This window comes from Phyllostomus hastatus, unplaced genomic scaffold (assembly GCF_019186645.2).
Source record: "Phyllostomus hastatus isolate PE091 unplaced genomic scaffold, TTU_PhHast_1.1 phas_contig_283, whole genome shotgun sequence".
In the NCBI taxonomy this organism is placed as follows: Eukaryota; Metazoa; Chordata; class Mammalia; order Chiroptera; family Phyllostomidae; genus Phyllostomus; species Phyllostomus hastatus.
Genome location: NW_025333833.1, coordinates 5968423 through 5995165, shown reverse-complemented (window position 1 = coordinate 5995165; position 26743 = coordinate 5968423). Strand labels below are relative to the sequence as shown.

Below are 26743 nucleotides of genomic sequence, written 5' to 3'. Positions count from 1 at the left end.
AAACCGCTTAGACTGGGTGCACGAGCACTTCGAACTGTCCCCACTTCGAACTGTCCCCAAGTTTGTTATTTCACAGAAACAAATACACAGTCTTCCGTCCGGCACACGAGGCCAGGGGCTCAGTCGGTCATGCCGCACGGGTTTGGAGCACTCGCTCGGGTCGGTCAACAGCCTCCGGTCCGGCCCACCTGCACTGCATGTGGGGCCAGCTCCCGATTCACGCAGGAAAGGGGTGTAAACACAGGCCAAGAGCAGTGAGAAACTCTCCCTTTCACACCTTCTCTAGTCAAATTCCCAACATGAGATGAGATGAGTAACCAAGTGTTACTGGAGAAGATAAAACAGCCTTCCTGCCCCGTGGCCGGAGCCTCCTCTGCACAGGTCATGGCTGGGTTCACACGGCCAACACAATCGGGCCCAAAAACCCTGTGGATCAGACAGGTAGTTTACCAGACGGATACACACTGGCTGACACAGAGTCCAGGTCCGACACCCAGAGGGTTGCCCACAAAAGACAGAACACGCATGTGCTGAGCGTGCCAGTAAAGAAAGGTCACCCCCAAAATTGGGGGAAGACATTCCAGGAAAGATGTGACATCGAGATTTTTAAAAAATTGGACATGACTGGGAAACATCAGAACTTTGTCGAGTTGCCTCACAATTCCTTTATGGTTTAATGTGCTTTTCGCTCTGAATTACGTAATTCTTTCACTACATGGGTATTCTAAAAGGCTTATTCCAGCCCTATAAGGAAAACAACTTAAAAATTATTTGGTTTTCATCTGTTTTAATGACAAGAAAATAAATAGAGCTGGACTAACCCATAACTTCATTAAAAGAGACATGCAAATATGTTTGCTATTCCACTGAAGGGATTTTAAATGCTTTCCTAACTTCTAAAGTAACTTTGCCGTAAGAATCACTCATCCCTAAACTCACAATGATTAAGTGGACAACTTCAAGTACGTCCAATGAACTTCCCGAAGCACAAACGTCGCGCAGACTCAGCGGTGAGGAGCCGCGCCCGCTGGCGGAGTCGCACAGCCACGGCACCCGCCGGTCAGCGGAAGCTCTCCCGGGGCACCGGGGGCTCTGTGCGGGTGCCAGGCCGCCACCTCTCGGGACACTCACCGGCATGACGGGAACCCACACACGAATTCTGAGCCACCTTGTGACCACAGCTGTCCCCACAGCAACGACCGCTGTCACGTACTGGGCAGTGCGGTTCTCTAGACACTACGCCAGAGCCTTCACGTAGCACCTTATCCCATTCTTACAACAGTCCCCCAACTCGGCTGCTACTGTCTCAACACTCAGGGCCCGAGTACTTGAAGTGATCTGCTCAAGGTCGTACACTGGGGCTGAAGTCAGAACCAAATCTGGGTCGAGTGGCCGAAAATTTACCCACTGTGCTTTACGCGGCGGGGGGGGGAAGCCTGCAGCTTTTAATCAACAAGGCAATCACCGCCTTCCATAACAGACTGTCATCTCTGACTGAAGGACAAAAACCGACTGAGTTATTTTTACCGATTCCTCAGCAAATGTCTAGCTATTACCGCACTGTTAAAGCTGCACTGATATGTTGATATAAAAGCCAACAAGGTAATTATAACTGAATTCTAAAGTGTCTTATAAATTTCTAGCTATCAGAGAAAGAACTGCAAATTGAAATGTAGCAGTTTCGTTTTTAGTCAGTGTATTATAGAAGCTTTCTAATAATTCGATGATATGTTTAGATACCTCCAGGGATGCTGTTATGGTAAGAAGTATTTTAAGAAAAAAACTGGCATCATTTTGACAGAAACAGGTTTTAACTTTCTTTCTTGTATCATCTAACTCATATGAATGAAAACCTTTTTTTAAGTTATTGGAATGAGTGCTATGGTAGATGACAAGAGAAACAAAGAAACAAATTCTAAATAAACGATAACAAAAGAGGATGGGAGGGCAGGACAGGATGGGGGGGTCCTCCAAGAAGCCCTCCTCCTGGGTTTAGGAATCTAAAATGAGCCAGAGGATGGGAGGTGAATCCCGCCAGGTCGAAGGGCACAGAGGTCAGAGAGTCTGGTGCCTTCAAAATAAAAACAGACTTACCTTTAGAAGAGCCAAGGCCACGTGAAAGATTATGTTCAAACCCTGCAATTAAAAAGAAGAGCCAAAATCAACACTGCTACATACTGTATTTCATTAAGTATTTTCCCAAGACACACACACACCATTTTCACAGACAATAATACTTAAACAAGTCGTTAGTTTTTTTAAAAAGGTATTTTCTTTCTCTGAGAGACTTGCTGCAAATTTCAGATGCTATTTAATGAGTGTTCATATAAAATTACTGCTTTTACAATAAATCATTTTCCTTCCATCTATTTGTAAATTACTTGTATGGTCTAAGGACTGCAAGAGTCGAGTTCTGAGGTCAAGAGGGAGGGATGCAGAAGTCCAAAGTGACGCCTGAGACCCCGGGGCTGTGACTCTGGGCTGTACGTCTGGGTGGCGCGGGCCAACCGGCAGCGGCAGGCCGCACCGCAGAGCCCGGCACCAGCAGTGCCGCCGATCCCCGGGACGGACCACACGCGGGGAGCTGCCACCGTCACACTGGGTTTCCACCACTGTCCTCACTGTGTGTTGTTTGTTTGATCTCTCGCTCACAGGCAGCATTTGAACAACCGGAGATGGTAGTTAGGGCCTATCTGCCAGACTTGCTTTTCCCTTTTTTCCCTCCTCAGGGGCAGAGCAGTATTTCTTTAGTAATAAATGAGTTAAATAGCCAATTAAGAAGCCACACTGCAGCTGAACTGTGAACTCTGACTTCACAACTCCTTCTGAAGGGATGCTTAGATATTAAATTCAAGAGAGAGGGAATCTTAAACACTCGAGATGAGAGAACCAGAAAAGAGGCTGCCACAGAACATGCTGTTTCTTCGCCATGTGAGTTATTGCACACGAGAAGAACGGTCTTTCGAGTCGGAACCGACGGTGAGCTGCCGTCTCCCAGAAGCCCGGGGTCTACGAGATGCGCCCTCTTCACCTCGGTCACAAGTGGGCCTGTCTGCCTTTCGGAGGCGGAGCTGCATCAGGCGCATTACGCAAAGGCGCTCTAACAAACCACCCTCTCTCCGTCCCCAGAATCAGAGGTGAGGAGCGGGACCAGGTACTGAGAGTGCCCTCCCACCGTGACTTGCTAATGTGCTCTCTCACGGTCGGCCGCTGAAAAGATGATGTGAGGGTGGACGGGAAAGGATTAACACAAAATATTTGGTCGGAGGCTCTGGGTTTACTCAGTCAGTTCTTTAAGAAAACAAAGCAGCTGGAAGGAAGTATAATCAGGCCGGAAGACAAAAACAGACTGACACAGTCCATCACCACACCAAGCAATGACCCTACACTGGTTTTGATTACTATTACCAGCTAGAAAAAGAAGACTTCTGTAGATCAAAAACTGGGGTTACAATTAAGGAAATTTTGCTTTTGTAAAGCTGCATCCTCACCCGCTAACTGCTGCCCACGGAGGCCAAAACTCGCCGACCGAGAGAAGAGGACCTCCCACCTTGCCCCACGCCCCCTCCACCCACATCACAGCCACCAGGCGCCAGTGAAGCCCCACAGGCCGAGTGCCTGTGCACTCGCCATCGGGACTGAGTCCGCCTGCCGGGGCTGTTTTCCTCGTCCCTGCTGAAGATGTGAGGCTCTCCTCTCTACACCGCTCCGGCCCCTTCCTCCCGGGCTTTCTCCCGCCCTCCTCTCCTCCCCGACCCCTTCAGCGCACTCTCTGGAAATGCCACTCCAGGCTCAACCGCCTCTGCTGTATTCTCAGCCTCCCCCCGAACACTCCCCCTCCCCCTCGCATTCACAGCAACATTGAAAGTGCACTGATTTTCACAACAAAATGTATTATCACAGTTCATACTGTTCACATTATGAACTTGACTAGTCTAAGGGTACAGATCTATATTTAGTAGCAAGTTAGGATCATCCCCCAGGCCCCCTAAAAACTAGTAACGGCACTTCACCACATAGTGCTGCTCTGGTGGGCACCGTGAGTACTTGTCTGAGGACCAAACGGTTGAACTATACTAGCTATCCCCAATTTTGGGGGATTTATTCTTTTCCCTAAAGACCCAGCTAAACCAATTACAGAATCTAAGAAATCCTTTTCTTTACCTATCTTAAAGTAAAAGTACTAACCAACTGAGCTATGAAAAATTCAAATAAGAACTTAGAAATTGAAAAAAATTAATGATCTCCAAATAGCCAAAATATTTCTCACTAACACAAGAGACACATTTATTCAAATTAGCTTGGTGATGTGATTTTATAGTTGACAAACATCAGAAGCAGCAAACTAATACCAAAGTGTGTGCTGGATGGGATGAGGAACAGAGAGCCTGTAAGGACAGCTGTCAGAATTAAAATATTAGAACTGACAGAAAGAGAAGATTCACTTTTAAAAAACTATAAAATTTATAGCAATCTTGGCCCCTTCAGTGGAGCCAATAGCCCGTTAGTAGTTAACATCAGCGCATCACGATAATCCAGCCGTGCTCATGAATAATACTGTGCGTGCGAAGTGTGTGCATTAAATACAAAGCAGATCATTTTTTTAAGTTTGGGAAGCTAGAGACATCACTTGCAGTTACCAGAAAAAAATGTATATATGCAAACTCTTTAAACAAGTTCAGAATAGTCAGGTATTACTGCACCTGCTTACATGAAGCTCTAGATATTATCCATTTTAAAACAAACAAACAAACAAACAAACAAACAAACAAGGAAAAGGAAAGACTTCACAAGCCTTAAACTAAACTAGAATAGTGTGGCCAGACTATGGAAACAAAGGTCCCTTCAGACCTCTGAGCTGTTGAAAATCAGGAAAAACTTGCTATTTCTACCAAGATCTTTATTTCACTACAAAAACGTATCCTGATTTCCTAAGAGAAAGAAGAAAAACAAAGGCAACCTTAGTTGCATATTTAAAAATACCTATTTTCTTTTAAAAGACGCCCTCACTTAGGAATATAATTAGAGGTGGCGTTAAACTACAGAACGCTCCTCCACGTGGGCTGGATTTCAGGTGACACCAGCAGCGCAGGCTGTGGTCCTCGGCGCCCAGCCGACTGTCAGGTGAGCTGAGCGACCCGCCCTTCGTTCTTCTGAGCACCTCGAACTCAGTCTGAGTCCCTCACTGCCACCTCACTGTCCCCCCACTCTCACATGATCCAACCTTTGCCTAACTGAGCTGAAATTTATTTGCTGAAATATATTTTTAAAAGAAAAGGAAGTTATACATTTTCAAAATACCTCTCCTTTTCAGAAATACATAATCTGCAGCAATTTGTTTGCTACTGAAGGGGAATCAAGGTTTCCTAACAGGACTCAAAAGGTAAAACGCCTGGAGAATTGTTCAGAGAAAAAACAACAAGTAAATATGTTGTTATGGTTACTCATTATTGATAGTACAAGGTCTGCCTCCAAGAGCGAGAAGATAAGTAGCATCCACTGAATGTCTTCTGCATGCCAAGATCCGAATTAATTATATGGAAAGCGTGTCCCTGGGTGACCCCAGGACAACCCCAGACCCTATTTTACACACAGGAAATTAAGACTCAGAGAAGTCGAGTCAACTGCCCCCGCTCACACAGTTAGCAGGCAGGCAGGCTGGCTGGCTTCAGCCGTGCAGTGCCCCTCCACACTCCCAGCCACCGAGTTAGAGGCCACAGCCCAACGGACAGGCGGGCGGATGCACAAATCCCTTCGCTGGGTGTTATTTACTGTGCCCTCTAATTCCTGAAGGATTAAAGTGGTTCCTTCCATTCCAAGGCAAGTAAATTTTGAGAGCGGAGAGTGGAACGGTAACCAATAGGTGACTCCCACCAAAACCTAATTTTATCACTTGTCTCCACATCGAAAATACTCTCGAAAGCGGCTGACCACTTACGGGCTGTCAGGCAATGACCAGCATGTCGGGGACAGAAAGGACCCCACCTTCCTCCAGTGACAACAGATCGAGATCAGACTGGGAAGCTGCTGTTTCAGAATCCAGGCACAGCCTGCAAAAGTGTTCACTTAGAGAACACCCACGAGTAATTGCCCCAAATTAGATAATTGCTCCCAAGTGCAGATCGTCGTGTTCCCGGGGAGGCCAACAGCGGCGCTCCCACAGCCTGCACGGGCGAGGCTGAGAGCGGAGCACCCGCTGAACAGGCAGCGCGCTGGCTCTGATGAGCGCGCTGTCGTGGGCCCCGGGAGCTGACAGGTGACAGGAGAGGCTGTCAGAAACAATGCTGACAGCACGGAGAACAAACGCTGAGAGGGCGGTGTCAAAGCGTCACGTGTGCCTCAGCACCTGGGTCCTGGGGGACCAAAACAGAGACATCAGCGGCGTGTGAAGGTGGCAGCCCTAACAATGAGGCCGTGAGAAATGAGCAAACCGCAAGTGGCCATGGGAAACCAAGCAGACCCACCGGCAAATGCGGCTCATGCCAGAGGAGGTGGGTGCTGCCCTCTCCGACCCATCCCCCATGGGACCTCCCACCCCAGGAAGGGGAACGACTGAAGGAGACCTCGTATAAAAGCATATTAATACGTTGAGCACTTGCTAAGTATTCGATAAGCACCAGCAACTATTATTCGGTTCACACAGCTATTGCCAGCTAGATCTTGCACTTTGTACATATACTTCACTGAAGTCTCTCCCCGGCTCCACCGCCTGTGTTGTTACCGCCACCACTGCAGGGATGAGGAAACGGGGGCTCAGAGACTGTTAGTAAATAAATGGTAAAGCCAGGATCAGAACTCATGCCCGCCAGAAGAACAGACAACAGCAAAACCCCCATGCTCTTCACAGCTAACGCCATCTCTACTGCAAACTCAGCGAGACTTTGGGTAGATTAAAGCCCGCCAAGATTCTTTGACACTTCCGCCACTGAGAGGTGGGGTCTCCGTCCTCTCTTCTGGGGTCTGGGCAGGCTACGCTGCTTCCGTGGGCAACGGTGCGGAGACGGTGAGGCTGTGTCGGCTCTCCAGCCCAGGCCCGCGCACCGACCGCTCCCGGCCCGTCTCCCGGGCACTCGCTCCTGGGAGCCAGTCCCCACGTGAGCAGTGTGGTGGCACTTAGACCCCGCTGCGAGGAGTCAAACAGAGACAGAGGGGCCCACAGGATGAGCTGCCACCCACAGGAAGGAGAGCCCAGGCACCACCCAGGCGCCAGATCCGTGAGTGAAAACGTCACCCTGAAGTGGACCCCCCAGGCCCAGGCGCCCCCGCAGAAGCCACGCGAATCAGACATGAACCGCCCAGCCGAACCACCGACTTAGGAAATTGTGAACAAAGTAAATGATTGCTTTCAAGTTTTGAAAGCATTTCATTTGAAATGATTTAAGATTTAGATAAAAACTACCAAAAAAATTGTGCCAAGAGTTTCTGCATATCCTTCACCTGGCTTCATCAGATGTTAATGCCTTACATAACCACAAGATAAGTACCAAAACCAAGAAGGATGCGTTTGAATTCTGTCAGATGTCCCCCTAATGTCCTTTTCCTGGGCCAGGACCCAGTGCTGGGTCCTGAACTTAGCCGTCCTGTCTCCTTGGTCTCCTTTCACGTGGAACAGTCTCCAGTCTTTGTCTTTCACGAACCTGACCCTTTGAAAAGAGCACCGGCCCCTTCTTCTGAAGAGTGTTCCTCAGTTGGATCTGCCTGATGCTTCCTTACGCTGAACTGAGGGGACGGGTCCCGGCAGGACAGCACGGAGGCCGTGTGTTCCCAGTAGCTCCCGCTCCAAAACCGCCGGCTCCCGGCCGCTGGGCCTGGGGGGGCGTGTCCTCCGGTGAGACGACCAGAGTCCCTTCGTCCCCTCCTCAAATGTGAACAAGTACTGTCTGTCCTCTAATGCAGGCTCTATGGCAGGAACAGTGTAACACGTTAGCCAAGAAGTGCTTTACCTCATTTCCGCTTCTCATGGTATAAGCTCTTTAAAAGTTCAATCTTTTGTAAGAGTTTGCGGGAGTAACCAGTGAGATAAATGATCCGTCGTTTTGGGTTTTGGTTTTTGCTTCTGGGTGACCACTAGGGGTCAGGATGGCAGCACTGAAAACCGAGCAGCGGCTTAAGGAAGATCACAGCGACCTTCACAGCGGCCTTCACAGCGGCCTCAGCTCCAAGTCCCCGTGGCCGAGTCTTCCCTTACGTGGACTACCTGTCAATAATAGACTCTAAAATGTGACCGACTTTGAATGATTCCCACTTTTCCTTTCCCCAGGTTTACTTTATATTTCCCGTTTTATCATAGATTCCTTTGTTAGTTTTTCCTAAGTAGAGTTGTGAGGAAGAGAGCTCAAGAATGGGGAGGATGAGAAAGAAATCTAACATATGAACGCCTCTGCCTGATCACGGGTGATTGGTTTTTTACCTTTCCTTGACTTGCATTTGTATTTTTACACGAAGTGCTAAATAGATGTATATCTGCAAAGCCTGCGCCCTCCAGTCTGAGCGACCCTGGGAAGAACCCTTAGAGGTCAGTGACGTCTGAATTAAACAGACCTTCCAGAAACAAGGCAGGTAAAATAAGAGAAAGAAATCAAGTTAGAGGCTTTGAAAGGTACTCATCAAGTCCGAGCCATCACGAGCACTGTTCAGCGCACGCAAACATTCGCATGTTTACGAGGACGGACAGGTCACGCCGCCAACAACAGACCCCTGCTGGAACGGGAGGTGAGAACAGAGACAGGTCAGAACCCACCCGGCTCATCGAGGAGAGGCGGCCTGGGAAGCAGGCTACCGTTCCTACAAAGACACCCTGTCGGCAGGGAGCTCTGGTGGCGGTCCCCTTCGGTCTCCCCGCCGTCACGGGGCCTGGGATCCCACTGCCCCTCCGCTGCTGCAGGCTTCAGTCAGCCGTCCCGGTCACATGGCCTCCTCAGGACAAAGAGCTTCCCGAAGCCGGCGGAACGGGAGGCCTGAAGCTGGAGGGGGAGGCTGGGCCCCTGCCCGCTGGGTCTCCGTGGCCCTCGCCGCTGCCCAGACCTGGGTCCACGGTATCGCCCTGGCGATGCCCAGGCTACACGAAGGGCTTTCACCTCCCACCAAGTCCGATCCCCTCCGGCCTTTTTCTGGTTCTGGAGCGTCCACAGAGTGGGGGCACGGGGTGTACTCTGGGGCTGGCCTTCCCAGGCCTCAGTCGACCTCCCACCTCCCCCTGTCTGATGCAGAGCGGTTAATTAAACTCTCTCCACCTCGGTTCCCTCAGCGCCAGCACCCTCCCAGAGCGGCGGTGAGGGTGAGATGAGTTTCGGTCCGCAGAGCACTTGGAACAGGGCCCGCCACTGGGTGGGCAGTCCCCGTCTGAACACGCGGTTACGGCCAAGTCCTCAGAACTGAACTTCAGGATGTTAGTTATAAGGAAATTTCAGTTACTTAAGATCTCAAGGAAATTGCTGCATATTCTGATAACTGACCTATAATATACATTCTCCTGTAATTTCCTGAAACAGTCTCTCCTATCTCCTATCTCCCAATCAGCTTGATCAGCTCAAAGACTCGGCCTTAAAAGGATGAGCTCAAGCCACAGGGAAATGGGAGCAGCTAGCACTCCAGGGGAAGCCGATCAAAGGATTAACAAACCTTAAGAGAGAGGAGAGAGGAGAGGTGTTTACAGGTTTTGCTTCTACAAACCGGTAGACTCCAACTGAGTCAGCCTTTGGCATTTATTTCTGACCTGCCAGCTGGAGTGTAGACCTGCATTTCAACGAAGCTGAGCTCAGTGGCGCTGGCAGTGCAGGCAGTTCGCCAGCACAGGCTGCTGTCTGGCCTCGAACCTTCGCCAGGAGACAGACTGTGCAAGGTCGCTGAGCGGACAGGATCTCCAGAGGCACCTCCACTCGGCCCCGAGATGTCAAATCCCAAGCACGGAAAGCAGTGACAATAACCAGAGACCGCGGGGAAGGTAACTGGGAAGCTGAACTCCTGTCCTGTGCCGGGCTCACCGCCTTCACCCTGCGGCTCTGCCTTTCCTCCGCCGGCCGTTGGTCCTGTCATCATCCACACGCACTTCCTTCTGGTCTGTCCTCGAAGGAAGTGGAGAGCACCTGAGTGCCATTTTTCCCTGCCACTGAAGATATATTGGAAAGCAACTTTTCAAGGTTTAATATTCTCAGTTCTTGTCATCTGTCTTCATATGTACTAACTGCAAATTCTTGTGCACTTTGCCTAGGAACTCTCTTCAAGGCCTTCATAAATCTCCCAATAAAAAATAAAACTAGACAGCCTGCTGCAGCACGGGGCCCACCAGTGCAGGCTGCCACCGAAGGGTCACCCGCTACACCCAGAGCACCGAAGTGCGGCCCTGCCAGTGACCTGTCTGTCGCTGCTTTGAGCTGGGGGTCGGCTGCGGGGCTCACAACCTTCTCCTGCCAGACCGACGCGAGTCCTCGTCTTCCAAGGCCACGGAGCGGATACGGAGGGAACTCTCTCTGTTCTTTCCAACAAGGGCTACCGGCTTAAACTACCCGCAGACTTCCCGGTCTAACAATCTATTATTCTTCATGATTTCAATATAGTAGAAACACTTGATTTTCCGGTTTCAAACTGAGAGCAGACTGAACAGGTTTATAAAAGCATGGCTGTCCTGAAGTTCCAGTTCACCAGACGGGTACCAAGGAGAGAACCATCACCACCTGGGTACAGCGTGGTACCCAACACTCATTTACAAACTACGCCTAGAGAATGTGGCCGTTTCGCGCCGGGAGGGGTCCCCAGGCGCCTGGCAGACTTCAGTGGACAGCAGGTGGATGAGCAGGGGTAGAGGTGGACGGCCGGCCAGGAGGGGTATGGAAAGGACGCCCTCTAGGTGGAGATCTGGGGCACCGAGGTCTTTGTTTCGTTTGCTGTCTTGACTGTCCATCGGAATATACATTTGTTCCCCAAAACAATGTGATCTAGTTTTTACAAATGCTAAGAAAAGCAAGGGAGCTGAAAATCCTGAAAGAGTCACGGGAGTGGAAATCCCTTTTCCAGACATCCCGCACAGGAGGAGGAGCCCGTTTCAGAGGGACCTTGACAGAGTGCAGACGGCGGGGCGGTGTGGGTCCCTCCCGTCCCCTCCCTGGCCCTCAGCCCCTCTGAGCAGCCTCACGGCCCCGCCTCAGAGGGTGGAGGGCAGGGAGCTGCTTGTCCACGCAGCTGGTCCCTGGGGCCGCCCCCCACGAGGTGGGCAGGGGTGGGGAGGCAATGCTGTTCTACTGAAGACTGAGCTTGGAGAAAAGGTTCTGTCCATTACGTTTTACTCTAGGCCATCATTTTTACTTTTTAATCACATTCACATGTCCCCAGGCAGAACTGGCTTTATGCCGGTTTGATTTCCTTCAGGACCATGAGGCTGTGTGCGTGTGCTCGGCGGCCCTCAGGTCTGAGTGACGTTCCACCTGGGTGAAACCGAAGGCAGGCCTTCTCAGGGAAGGGGTGCACGGCCCCCTTATCCTGGGACCCCACACCGGTGCGCTGCACACAGGGGTGTTCGTGTCTGCATAGTGGAGAGGGGATCACCGTAATGTCAACTCACCAAAGCACAGTCTTCAGTCAAGGAATTGTTCCAGAATCTACGTATTGGAACTAACTTGTTTAGCTCTCCATTTTTTAATGCAGTAAAACTTCAAAGACAATATAAATGTAAATAAATGAGTAGCACATCACAAACAGAAAGGAAAGTTGCAGCTGAACTCGGAATGGGTTCCAGGGGAGCAGGCGGAGGCTGCAGTGAGGGGAAGTGACAGCGCTCGGGCAATTGACGACGACGGGGCCTGCGGGAAACCCTCCCCACGACGCGCCTGCAGGGGCGCAGAATAAACTGGTCTGCCTGCCCCCTGGAGGGAGACTCCGACTCCTCTCCTCTCCAAAGGAAGGCCGCCCCGGTGCCTGGTGCGTGAGGTCGACTGGTCGACTGTGTGAAAAGGAAGAGCAGGACCTTCGCCAGCTCTCTTTCGGCCGCTGCTTTCTAAAGCCAGGCTGCAGAAGGCATGCCCTGTGGGGGCCGCGGTGCCTCCGCGTCGCCCAAGAGGGAGCTCGACGTGCAGACGCTCGGGCTCCGTGCCCCAGAACCACCAGCCCCGATCCGAACTGGCATCCCACGGCACCGCCAGCTGAGTCGAATGCCTATTAAAATTTCAGATCTACTCCTTTTAGACAGTATATATCTTTTCTGCCTAGTAATTCAAAATATAGTCTACTTCTCGCAAGTAGCAGATGGCTCCATGCATCAGTGAAAGAAGGGTAAAAAGCCATAAAGATCAAGCTGTCAAAATTGGTATCTTTCCAAAAATAACTCCAATTTTCTAATTAGCTTTATAATAGTGACAGATCATTTAAAAGATTTCATTTTGAAATTCACTTTAGATGAGTAAGTTTCTTTTGATCCAGTCTTGCTAATCGAAAATTGTGTGAGGAAATAAAAGAAGAAAAGGTGCCCTAAATTTATAAAAAGTCTGCTGCAAATCAACTTACAGACAGAGCTTATTAATAGAGGCATTAGCCCCTATTAATCCTAACGTGAATCCTAACATGAAAACCCCAATCCAGCAGAGATTTCTGGAAGAATAAAAATTCAAAGGGAAAAATAAAAGTGCCAAATCATCGGCGAGCCCTTCCCTTCTCCGGCCCAGTACGCCGGCAGCCGGCAGGCGCGGACGCTGCTTCGGTGGCCGTTCCACTCTTGGAAACATAAAGCACCTGGACTGTCTTTCTTCAAAGAAGACAGAAAAGAAATTCCATAGACACAGTTTCTATATAGGTTCTAGAAGGAAAGTGAAAGATCAAAAGACCAAAATAAAAAGTGACGTGAAGGGTTCTACGTTATCGACACTTCCAATGTGTAAGTCTAAATTCCACCCTTTTTTCCGAACACAAAACTTTTGGGGGAGAAAACAGGAGACCGTGTTTTCAGAAGTTAAAGGAAAAAACAACTCATCAGCCACTTTCCTGCACTACATTCCTCTCTCTCGACTCTGTGTGTCGCGCTGGGGAAAGGGTGACGACTTCCACTGTTCCGGCGGGCATTCCACCTGGGCAAGGCACAGCAGTAACACTTCTTAGGAGTTCAACTTGCAGTGAACTTCGACCTTCAACTGCACAAGTTCATTTTAGGACCAAACAATACATGAAGGAAAAATGAAAATCCATTTAACAAAATGCTCCTGGCTGTAGGTAGGTGCTCTTTTCTGATCCAGTCCAATCCTATTCTACAGGCCTCGCCAGCACTCAGTGAGCGGTCAGAATCCGTCCAGGACTCCACCACCCTCAATCCTTAACCACATCCTTAACAATCATGGGCTCTGCCCCTGAAACAGGAAGCCATCTGCCACCCTTCATCTCCTCTGCTGACACTTTTGACGAACCACCACCATTTCTTGGAGGGACAGAGCCTCTAACTGCCCCCCCCCTTTCTGTCTCCTTACTCCCCCCCCCCCCAGGGCATTCACCACAGCCCTAGTCGTCTCTGAAGCATTTCCACTGGACCGTGCAAGTCCCTGCCTAGAGCGCTCCTCCCGTGGCTTCGCACGGCCCTGCCGAGAAAAGCCCCCGTGCCCTGCCCCGTGCCCCACAGCCCCTGGTGCCACTGGGCCCGCCCACCTGCGGACCGACTGCTCTCTGTGTTCCAGAAGTTCTGGCTTCCTTAGTCCCTCCCACCCGAGCGCCTCACACACGCGTTTCCCCCACCCATCCGTGGGAATTCTCCTACTCATCCCTCAGATCTCAACTTGAAATGTCACTTACTCAGAGAGGCCGTTCTTGAAACCCTGATCTAAAATAGGCGAACTTATTTCAAAATTTGAGGCAGCTTGTACTTTCCCTTCATGGCATTTATTCTACTGTAGAATCATATTCATGTCTATTAAGTCGATCTGGTCTATTGTGACATTTAAAGCCATCATTTGCTTATTAATTTTCTATCTGAATGATCTGTCCATGGTGGTAGTGGGGTATGACAGTCCCCACTATAACTGTTTTGTTGTCAACTTCTCCCTTTATATCCAATAATACTTGCTTTATACATTCAGGGACTCCTGTGTTGGGTGTACAGATTATAATCACAAGTTTTTGCACTTACTTATTATGTCTCCCCATTAGCCTGTTAGCTCCATGGGTGCAAAGCCAATGTCTGTTCCATTAACCACGGCCTCTACTAGATGTAGCTCAGTGTCAAGACATAACACGTGTTCAGTATTTATTAAATAAATACGTGCTGGAGGGATAAACGAGACATTCCTTTCGGTGAGTATCTCCGGTGCCCTGGATGCTGAACTGAGGAGCTACTAGTCATTATTTTTCTAGAGACGGAAGGCAAAGCCTCACTTCATAACAATCTGGAAGCACACGCCACTCCACTGCTGTCCTTCCTGGCCTCCTTGGAGCCGCTCTAAGCGCTGTGTTGGAGCCATTCACCTCTCACCCCTTTTCAACGCTTTTGAAATTACTCGCAAGTCCCTTTGGGCTCCCACGTACACCTTTACTAACCCAGCCGTTAAGAATCTAGTTGTATCCCTGACAGAGTGCGATACGCTGTGTACTGCACTGATGTATTCCATGAATCCCTTCTCCCCAAATATAAGTAGTCACATAAAAGAAAAGGCTGGCAAAAGAAATCTCATCTGAAAATTTTGCTCTCCCTTTATAATGTGTTCCCTCCCCTATAGTTCCACAACAATGCAGTACTGTTAGGCAATCTGGCAATATACCACATGCTCTTAAATGTGTACTTAGGACAAAAGATAAAAGGCACCGGTGCTAGAGGGCAGGCTTCTAAAAGCCACAGGCCACAACATCAGCGGGCCTTCTTTTGTGATTCGTTTTCTATTGTGGTACAGTTAACGTTTTATATGGTTTCTCATGCACAACATAATGGTTCAGTATTTCTGTACACTGCTAAATGACGACCACAGTAAGTCTACTTACCATTCATCACCATACATACTATTTTTTAAGTTACAAAATTTTTTTTGTGATGAGAATTTTTAACATTTACTCTCTTAGCAATCTTTAAATATGCAACAGAGTAGTATTAATTACAGCCACCATGCTGTACATGACATCCCCAGGGCTGATTTATTTTATAACTAAAAGTTTGTACCTTTTAATTCCCTGCATCCCTTTCAGCCACCCCTGCCTCCCCCTGATCTGGCAACAACCAATTCTCTGTATACATTGAGCCTGGCTTTTTGTTCTGTTCTGTGTTGTTCTGTTTTGGAGTCCACACATAAATCGTATGGCATTTGTCTTTCTCTGACTATTTCACTTAGTGTTAATGCCCCCAAACTCCACCCCTGTTGTTGCAGGTGGCAAGGTTCTATTCTTTTCTACGGCTGAGTAAATCCCTTCCTATATATATAGCACATCTTCACTACCCAGTTACCCACTGATGGACACTGAGGTTGTTTCCGTATCTTGGCTATTGTAAATAATGCTGCAATGAACATGGTAGGGTAAGCAGATATAATTTCAAACTAGTGTTTTAATTTTCTTCGGATAACTACCCAGAAGTGAAATGATGGATATACAGTAGTTCTATTTTTAACATTTCGAGGAACCCCATTGTTTTCCACAATGGCTGCACAAGGGTGCCCCTTCCCAACATCCTCACCAACACGTACTCTTTTCTTGTTTGTCTGTGTGGTGATGGTGGCCATTCTAACAGGTGGGAGGGGATATCTCACTGCGGTTTTGATTTGCATTTCTCCGCTGGTGAGTGACGTGGAGCTCATCTTTTCACGTGTCTGTTGGCCAACTGTGTATCGCACTTGGAAAATTGTTTATTCAGGGCCTCTGCTCATCTTTTAATTGAACTGTTTTGTTTTTTTCACTATTGAGTTGTAGGAGTTCTTTATATATTTTAGATATTAACCTCTTATCAGATGTGTGATTTGCAAATATTTTCTCCCATTCAGTGGGTTGTGTTTTCACTTTGTTGATGTTTTCCTTCACCGTGCAGAACCGTTGTGGTTTGATGTAGTCCATTTGTTTATTTCTGCTTTCTGTGCCTTTGGTTTTGAAGTCAGGTCCAAAATATCACTGCCAAGACCAATGTCAAGGAGCTTAGCGCTTACGTTTTCTTCTACGATTTTTATGGTTTCAGGTCTTACAATTTAAGTTTTTAACCTATTTTGAGTTAATATGTATGCCTGGTATAAGACAGTAGTCTAGTTTTATTCTTCTGTACATGGCTGACCATTTATGGAAGAGACTATCCTTTCCCCATTGTATATTCGTGCCTCCTTTGTTGTAGATTAATTGACCATATATGTGGTGGGTTTATTTCAGGGCACTGTATTCAGTTCCACTGGTCTGTAGGTCTGTTTGCAGTCCACATTACCACACTGTTTTGATTACTATAGCTTTGTAATATAGTTTGAAATGAGGGTGTGCGGTGCTTCTAGCTTCGTTCTTCTTTCTCAAGATAGTTTTGGCTATTCTGGGTCTTTTGTGATTCTATACAAATTTTAGGATGGTTTGTTCTATTTCTATAAAAAATGCTATTGGAATTTTGATAGTAGATTGCTTTAGGTAGCACAGACATCTTAACAATATTAATTCTTCCAGTCCATGAACATGAAATAGCCTTTCATTTGTTTGTCTCCCTCAATTTCTTTCATTAATGACTTACAGTTTTAGCGTATGGGTCTTTTACCTCCTTCGTTAAATTTATTCCTATGTATTTTATTCTTTTTGATGCAACTGTAAATGAAATTGTTTTCTTAATTTATCTTCCCGATAGTTTGTTGTTAGTGTATGGAAATACAACAGATTTTTGTATATTGATTTTGTATCTTGCAACTTTACTGAATTTTTAAGGGTTTTATATAGTATAGGTAATCAATCACATCATCCTCAAATTGTGACAGTTTTACTTCTTCCTTTCCACTTTGGAGGTCAGCATTTATTCTTTTTTTGTTTTGTTTTTAATTTCTTTTCAGAGAGAGGGAAATTAAGGGCTAAAGAGAGGGAGAGAAACATCAATGTGAGAAAGAAACATTGCCTGGTTACCTCTCTTACCTGTCCCGACTGGGGACTGAACTTGCAACCTAGGCCTGTGCCCTGACTGGGAATTGAACCAGTAACATTTCATCTGGCAGGACGATGTCCAACCAGCTGAGCCGCACCGATCAGGGCAGCATTTATTTTTAATGTTGTTATTCCCACTGAACATATGTTGGTTGATATTACAACATAACTGTTTTGGCTCCCTCAGAAATACCTTTTTAAAACATATACATCATCATGACATGACCCTAACTTAAACTTTCAGTGGCTTCCCATGTTTATAACCGTGTTTCCCAAACTGGGATATGCCAAATCCGAGGCACGGCATGAGATTTAAAAAAGCGGAAAAAGCTACTCATAGTCATGTTCCCACACCCTGACCGAACACAGTATTTGCTCTACAGCATACCCTTGGGCTCACAATATAACAAAACCATTATAATAAACCATTCACATAAATGTAAAAACTTTTCAACCTGATGTATTTTTATTGTCAAGGAAAGAAATAGGCTTGGTCAAAGTAAGATTATCTAATATCAACCATAAAGAATTTATGATTGATAAAGAATTTATATCAAAGCATACTTCTCTTTTTTAGAAAATTATTTATGAATTTCATTTTTAAAAAACTTTTGAGCCCTGGCCAGGTGGCTCAGTTGGTCATGCACAGAAAAGGTTGAGGGTTCGATCCCCAGTCAGGACACACGCCTAGGCTGTGGGTACGATCCCTGGCCAGAGTGCATACAAGAGGCAACCAACAGATGTTTCTCTCTCTCTCTCTCCCTTCTCCTCTCTCTAAAATCAATACACATATCCTTAGGTGAGGATTAAAATAAAAATAAAAAGCTCTGACACTTTGAGAAAAAGTTTTAAGATATTCAAAAGAAATTTTCAAGCTTAATATATGTATAGGGTACTATTCATGATCATACATAATTTTCTGACCTAGTGAGAGCAAAAATCTGAATAAGCGCCCGCACCCAACAGCCTGTACTGGGAGAACGCAGGTTCATCTCCATTCCCTGTGTGGCAGCTGAAGGTTCAGTCGTGTTCTTGACTTAAATGCACACGAACTGAAATACCTGCCCATTGCTCACCACAGCCGGCCCAGCTGCAGCATGGCTGCGAGACAAACCCGGTCCAGACTCCAGCGCCGAGGAAGCCTGGCTGTTCAAACACTCCCCTGCTCTCTACCGACGCGGCTCTGCGGACAGGCCCACAGGAGCAGCAGAGCAGAAGAGCCTTGAAAACAAATGAGCAGACCAAGTTTTCACCCCCGGAGACAACGCTGGAAATGCAGCAACCACAGAGACCTCGGTGGATATTTCCCTTTAGGGCTTGTGCTTCCCTGAACTAATCACCTTGAACTGTGACTTTATTTTTAGGATTCGTCGATAGAATAAATTCTGAGAGATGAAAAGCGCCCCGTCTCCTCCCTCTCTGCTCACTGCTCTCAGTCCCCCAGAAGATCAGCAACTCCCACGTGGACACCGCGTAGTTCCCAACGACCCTCCGCTACTGCTGCTGTCGAGGATTAAAATGACCAAAGAGCATCTTTAGCTCAAACATATTTCAATGTGTGAGTCAGAAAAACTGTTAAACCAGCATTCCTTAAACTTGGAAAATCTAAAAACTTAGGAACATCTGTGAAGCACGCAGATTTCTAGGGCCATATACTCAAAGAACCCCGACTCTCGGAAAGGTCCACAGAGTTGATGTGTTCAACAAGCACGCCCCAGTGCCTCCACTTTATTTTTAGGATTGAGCTAGAATTCAAATAGCGTGAAATCAAGCTTTTAACAGTGTGCAATTCAGTGGTTTCTCGTACATTTGCAAGGTCATACGACCATCTCCACTAATTGCAGAATGCTTCATCCCCCTGAAAAGACCCCTCGTTCTCATTAGCAGTTCATCCCCAAGAACAAGAACGGGGTCATCTCTGTAGGTAGGTGAATAAGCAAAGTGCTATCTGCCTGCTAAAGGGGACCTGTTTTTCCGAAGCCTGAAAATTTCAAATATTTCAGGACTGACCCATGGTATTTGAATATGTTCAACACTGTCCACTTCAACCTATAGTCATTCATTTTAAGTTGCTTACTTTTCATGCTGAAGCTTATTAATTATGAAATAAAATGTGCTTTGATTCTAAGAGAGCATTTAAAATATAGGCTGTATCAGTACTCTTGGGCATCCAGCTTTCATCTTACCACAAAGAGAGGGAAAGAGAGATTCTGAATACTAAGAATGGACAAATCCTTCAGTGTATTAAGGGGCCTTGTGGACAGAGTGGAGTCTTGCCTATCTGTCAGTGAGCACAAACCAGAGACCTAGAAGAACGCCGGAGAACAGCTGGACCGTGACCCTTAGTGCCTTGGGTAAGGAGCAACCAGCGACTGTGCTGGAGCCCGAGCTGCAGTCCAACAGGTAGAGGAGGCACTGGGACATGCAGGAAATTGTTCTTTTCCATGGAAAGTTTTCTGGCATTACTCCTCAGCAAAGAAGAGCAAAATGGACTATTTACTAGGACATGGATGGGAAGCAAAATGTCAAGTGGACTTCTAAAAAATAAGAGTTTCTGAAAGCCTTGAAAAGGCAATCCAAAAAGCAGGAAACTAAAAGGTCCTATTATGCCTCTTTTTAACTAATGCAATCATCAATCCCAGTGCTGGTGGCTGGACACTTATTGTACATCTAGATACAATTCAGAGGCCCTGGGAAAGTGATGAGAAGGTCAGACCATTGTTTGGTTAAAAGGGCCAAACAACGGATGCTGATGGCAAAGTGCCCACAGAGGGAAGCCAGAGAAGAACACCAGAGCACCAGAGGCAGCCGTTTCCCGGGGAAGTTCTGCTGGCCGCAGAAGGAGTGCCTGGGGCAGGAGGGCAGGAGTCTTGCGCTGAGAGGCCCCGACCGATGTTAAGGACTGATAAGACTTCGACCTTGAAAGAAGAGTAGGTAATGGGGCTTCTTAAGAAAAGTGAAGACCATTGGTCTGTTTGCTACAGGGATGGACAAGAATAATCAGGCTATCTGCCCATGTAAATTAAAAAAAAAGACAAAACAACAATTTCTATGCTGGCTAGCTGAGAGGCCGAGAAGGGTGAAGGGCAGCGGTCTGCGTAGGGAAGCTAAGAACACGTGGAAGAAGGTATGAGAGCTTTAGCATGATGTGTGGCCCAGAGGCACGCTCCCGAGAAGCCTGCCTGTATCCTGTCATCAGATCTCTGAGGCTTCAAACAGAAGACTGAGAGTTTATCAGCCCAAGATGGATATGAATAAAACTAGATGGTGAGGCCAAGTAACTACTCTCCGAAGCAAGTTCTCCTTTTCAACTACTTTCCGCTGATGCTGTGTGAGCGTGTTCCCCCTCCACTGTACAATCTAGACAATTTATATGTTGGGGGACTGTTGTTATTAATAATTACAGTGGAAGTCTTTAAACAGGTATCAAGTAGATGCTTTCACAATCCAATTTCCAGACAATGAAAAGCACTGAAATGTTTTATATCACTTTGCAGATATCAAAACTCAAGAGCAAAGTTATTTTTCAGCCCATAGGATTTCATGAACACATTTATAGTAAGATAATAAAAATAATTTCATCATTAATTCTCTGTTCTTTTTTCCCATCAACACATATTTCTTGTGTGTCTATAAGCTGACTAGGCACACAGCAGCACGCAAAAGAGATGCAGCTTCTCTGTTCGGAAACTTATAATCTAGTGGAAGAAATAGGCATCAGAAAAGTAATACACCGAGTGCTACGAGAAAAAGTAAAAGGAAGGACCTACTGAAGGATGGGTGATCACGGAAAGTTTCTTAGGAGAAGTGACGTTTAACTTTGGACTTGAAGGAGTTAGCCAGGTAAAGAGCGAAGAATGCATTCCAGGCAGAGAGGAAAGAATATACCGACAGTTTTAGCCCAGACTGATTTCTGGTGTTCCAGAAACTGAAAGAGGGCCAGTGCTGAGGCCCAGTGAGTGAGGGGAAGACCGACCCCAGGGTACCTCTGGACAGGAAGGAAGGGCAAGGTCACAGGCCGAGTGAGACCATGGGAGCTATCCTTGGCGGGAAAGCCCTGAAGAGTTCTCAGCAGAGGGGACATGGTCTGCTGTGCGCTTTGTGAAAATCTCCCTGGGTGCTGTGGGGGACAGTGGGACAAAAGAGACACGGTGTCCAGTGGGAAGACCAGCTGAGAGGTTACTGGCTTGGAGATTAAAAAAAAAAAAGGTTTCAAGACCTATTTTGGAAGTAGACTTGATAAACCAGTGAGTGTTTCCCAAACATGTCCAATGATAAATTGCTGAGAGATCCATCCATATGTCACAGAGATGTACGTGTGGGACGACAGACCCTGAATTCCATGCGGCGGTCCCTCCGAGAAAGGCCAAGGGGGCGTGGTCGGGCAGGCACAGCGATGCGCAAAGCTGCGCCCGATGGTGCTGTGTCAGCTCCTGACCAAAGAGGTGGAGACACAGAAGTCCACCGTGTGCCTTAATGCTTTCTTGGTATGCTTTAAATATTCAATCTTGAAAGTAATGAGATGTTTAGTTGTTTTGTTCAATCCAGGTATACACAGTTCACCTGCTATGAGTTTTTCTGCCACAAAAATACTGTAACTTTAGTTATCCAATTCATGATGAACTCTAAGATTTTCACTGGGAAAAAAAAATATCACCCTCTACCTTTAAGTCAGTAATCTTCATTTCCACTGTGAGAGCTCAGCCAATAGCAACTAAATACTGTAGGTTCCTGAACAGGTTCAAAGTACGTCAGGCCTTTGAGAGTCTTCAAATTCTCACGGTAAAATGTACCTTTAAAGGATGAGGCTGGACGTGCCTACTCCACCGCTGATCAGCTTTTGTAATTATTCCACCCTCTATATTTCTTACTTAAATGTACCAACATTGACCTTAAGTGTCCCCAAGGCCACCAGGACCTGCTTCTAGAGCAAACGTTGCAGAGAGACTGTAATCCGAGCACTGCCAGGAGAAAGCAGTCGCGGTGAAGTTCCCGGTCACTCCAGAGCATCGTCTGTCCCCGAGACGCTCCCGGAAGCGCGGAAGCTGCACGAGTCCTTCCCTCCCGCCACCACATTGACTGAAAACCCGTGATCAATCCACCTTACCCCGGGTGACCCATCGGCACATCCTGTCCAGAGCTCAGCCACTTCTCACACCTGCACTGCCACGAACCACCAGCCTGGCCCAAGCCACCCAGGTATCTGCACTGCCTCCTAACTGGCCTCCGACCGCTCCCAAAAATCTTTCTCAGCAATGCGACTTGAGTGACCAGGCGTCAGAGCATGTCCCTCTCCCACTCAAAACTCTCCAGGGGTTTCCTGTCTCAGTCTAGGACAATCCAGATTCTCTCCGATGGTCAAAGGACCCTATTAAAATCTGCCACATTTCTCCTCCTTCCTTTATATTTCTCCAAAGCACTTTTCACCTTTGATCTGCTACATACTCTTCTTGATCATTTGTTTATCATCAGTCTCTTCTACAAGGTAACGAGGGCAAGAGTTTTATCCTCTTTTTCTTTACTTTTGTGTCCCCAAACTTGAATGGTGTCAGCATTTAACAGGAACTCAATACATCTGTGTTGAATGAATGAATGAATGAATGAGTGCATGCATACGCGAGTAACCCTTCCTCTACAAGTCGCAGGAAGCACGAGCACGGACGATGGCTCCGCCATCCTAACTCGAGGTTCCCACCTCCCTCAGCAACGACAAAATCAGTGAAAGCACAAGACACAGCTGTGACACAGCTGATGCGAGGGCCACAAAAAGCTTGCAGGTGGGGACGAAGTCAGGTCCAGAAACAGGGTTTTAGAGAAAGTCTTTCCTAGTCCTGGAGACTTCTATTGCTAAGTAAAATTCTAAAGTAGACTACACAATACTGATTGGTTAGTCAAAGCACCCCCCCACAACTCCCTGCCCCACACTCTCGTGGCCAATCACTACTTTTAAAGTTTTCAGAAAGTTTTATATTTATGTTAGAATTCTTAATATTCCTTATATTGGCCCATTGTGATGTTTTTTTAAATTCATGGTATTATTTGATAAAGTTGCCAACTAATGCTACTGTAGTAATCGTATTGCAATATATAACCAACACGTATCAAACCAACAGGTTATAAACCTCAAACCCACAAAATGCTATGTCAGTTATATCTCAATTTCTCAAAATTCAACATATTACTGTTGAGGGAGGAAGATGGGGCAAAGAGTAAGAATATTACATAATAAACCTCCTCTTCAGGTTACAGCTCCAGAAAATTGCCCTGAAAGGGGATTATACTTGATCCCCCTTGTATTTAACAAGATATTTTAAATAATATTTTTTTTTATTATCCTAAGAAGAAAGGAGAGGCAAGAAATATACTCTAATTTGAAAGGTCAACGATTTTCTTACATTTCATGAAATACCAAGTTACTATAAAAAGCTGAATATATTTGATACTCTGAAGATTGAACTATCTGGGAACAGTCAGCTTCAAATACTGGATGTCAGTTATCTTGTCAAGACTAAAAGAAATACTGCTTTCCTTGTGTCTTTTGAAAGAAGGTGGAAAAATTATTATTGGAGGATGACTTAAATCACCAGTCAAAAGGAAACAGAATGTAACTTCCATTTAGGTCAATGGCTAAAATTTTGGTTTCAGCAAAGAAGCATCTCAACTTGGGGGAGGGTAGACAAGGGTTGTTGGAAAGGCAAATACTTGACCCTCTCTTAATCTCCCGGTCTGCTAGTTAAGTGAAGAAACTGAGAGCAGAATGAAGGGCAATGTGAAATGGTTACTTAGGATGTAACAGACACAGTGCCAAGCACCGTATTATTCATAATTTCACTTAGTTATTCACACACACCTGGGAGATAGGTATCGTCAGCTTCATTTAAAGGATGAAGAAACTGAGACACAGATTGGTCGAAGGACATGAACAAGGGATACAGCAGGGGTTAACTGAAGCACCGATTATCTTAACTTCAGTACCAAGCTGACTTTGTGTAGCTTCCCCCACAACGGAAGATGCTGCTGGACACTCCCCACCAGGCCGACTCCTCTCGGGGAAGAACCAGAGGCTCGGCCCTCAGGTCCAGCCCTGGGTCCCATCTGCATGCAACTCCGGAGATCAAGGAAATGACTTCAGTCACCAAATGAGTTGCATTTTGTTTCATATTCATGAATTCTAATCTGATGCAGGACCTGCCCTCTTAAAAAACAAAACAAAATAAAATAAAAACTAGTCCTTGATCCCAAGGAGACTTTTAGTGAATAGAAACAACTCAAAAGATAATGCTCAAAATACTTGAAGAGCTGCTTGGTGGCATCTGTAAATCTTAGTGCATTCATATCCTAACCCAGCAATTCCAAAAAGGAATTTACCGAAGGACAAGTTCAAGAGCATTCACAGCAACACCACTCATAATGGCCCTCGTCTGGAAATGACCCAGATGTCCATCGACAATAGAATGGAAGAATGGAGAAACGGTGGTACATTTCTGATGGGACACACCAACCACACCTACATGACCCCACACAGACGACTCTCACAAACACAATGATAAGTGAAAAAGCTACACAAGAAACAGTTCGTATTGTATGATTCCAGTTATGTAAAGTTCAAAAACAGTCCAGTCTACCCGATGGTGTTCTAAGTCAGGATCGCGATCGCTCTTTGGAGGGGTAATGACCCCGGGCAGTGAAGGCCGGGAGGGCCTTCGAAAAGCTTTTGAAAAATTAACACTTTCCATCTGAAAATTTCCTAGCCTTCCCTTTGTAACTAAACATTAATTTATAACCATCAAGATTTGAGTCGTTTTCTTAAAAAATAGAGAATATGACAAAAAAACTTAAATGGATTGATTCTATTTAAGACTATGTTACTATTTCTTCTTTTAGAATATTTTATCATGTGAAAGAATAGCGTTGATATAAATATTTTATTAACTACAAGAAGGAAATGGACAGAGAACACAGACAGGCAGGAAATAAAAGTTTATCTAAAAATTTCCTTTGCAAAATAATACTCTGACAAAGATGAGTTAGTGGAAAGAACGAGTATCCTGGAGCTTACTGTGCTATTGTTCCCAGTAAGATTTATCTTTAAAGCCACTTTGCTCTGTTAAGGTGTGTCCCTTATTCCCCGGCTGGCCCACCGCTGTGATCACAACCCGCCCCCTCGTTCGGAAGGCGATGTGTGTGCCCCTGCAGCAGCTGCAGAGCACCAGTCTGAGAGAGGGCGAGTGGCATCTCTCCGTGACACTCTTACCAATTTTAATAAGCATTAAGGTGTTTCAAACCCCATGATTATGAATCACAGTTGACAAGTGATAAGACGGCTTATAAATTTTCTCTTCTCTTCCTCACCATAAATTTTGCTAATCTTTCTTAGCAACTGAAATTAGAAATTCAAGTTATCTTCAAGATAACACTTCCTGAAAAACTCTCTATCCGGGGCCCAGAAGACCCCACAGCGGTGCTCCAACGCCAGGCGGAGGTGACTGTAGACTACAGTCACCAGTCCAGCGATCACACCATCTGACTTCAAATAAGGCTTTTGCTCCAAATTCTGCACTTAGCTTAAATTTAGATAGCATTTTATAAACCAATTTGTAAGTAAAACAAGTAGAATGGATGTGTTATCAATCAATTTCTCCAGCTGTAATGCATTCAATATTTGAGAACTTATTCTGTGACCCTCAGCAAGTCACTTGGCCCTTCTTTATCAAAACACAATGGAAATGTTTAAGAAGCCTATGTGCCCACAGAACGCTCTGCGCCTGCAAGGACCGTGAAAGGCCGGCCAGGACCTGGGACGAGCAACCCCAGCTCCGCTCACAGGTGAAAGGGCATCTCCGTGGTGGGCTGGGAGATAAGTCATGCTGTATGCAGCTGATCCACTTTACTCTTGTAAATCTTATCATTACATTTCTAGTTTCCAGGGTGATTAAAATAGAACTTTCTTTTAAGAAAGAGGCAACTTCATATAAGAAAAATAATATATGAATACAAAACTGCCTAGATCATGTTAGTCTCATATTCAATACTTTTGAATAATTACTACAGCTTTTAAATTTCAGACAGCTATACTTTATATCCATTTATATTTCCAATGTAAAAAAATTCTTCTCATCCAGCAACTTTCCAACACTGTTAAGAATGTTAAACATTTTAATGGTTAGTAGATGTGGTATGTATGTGTAATATCACTTATTTCTTTAAGAGAGTAAAGTAAATAAACACAGTCATCTAAGGAACTAAAAACAATAAATGAAATAAACACTATAGATACCCAAGAAATTGTGCAAGCTGATTTTTTGAAATAATTCTACTCTAGGATATTTCAAAATATTCAAAAATCAGTTTGCACAATTACATGATACAAAAACTTTATCATTTCTCTCTTATCTGGATGGAGTATCAAACATCATACACAGAGACAGCTTATAAGTTGAGGGTTTAATTATTATAAAATTTTCACTTATATTCACTCTTGGAGTATAACTGCATTACTATTAAAACACCTGATTCTAAATCATTTATTTAATTTTTAAGGTCCTTTATATTAATAATCTATTAGTACACATAGATGGGCTTATAATGACTTATACAAATTTTATTACCGCATTTTACTTTGCAGGAATTATATGTGCCTTAGTATTTTCATTTCTCACAAGTAATAAAATCACAATGAAAACAGTCTTTAATACAA

The 26743-nt window shown here is 45.9% G+C and overlaps 1 protein-coding gene across 5 annotated transcripts in view; it reads right to left on the bottom strand.

The window, feature by feature from the left end:
• Positions 1-26743, bottom strand: part of RABGAP1L (RAB GTPase activating protein 1 like) — a 453918-nt gene that overhangs the window by 132114 nt on the left and 295061 nt on the right. For all 5 annotated transcript variants that reach the window (XM_045838840.1, XM_045838841.1, XM_045838839.1 and 2 more), the window contains one exon: positions 2095-2136. In XM_045838840.1, the coding sequence (XP_045694796.1) occupies positions 2095-2136 (42 nt within the window). The remainder of the gene's footprint in view (positions 1-2094; positions 2137-26743) is intronic.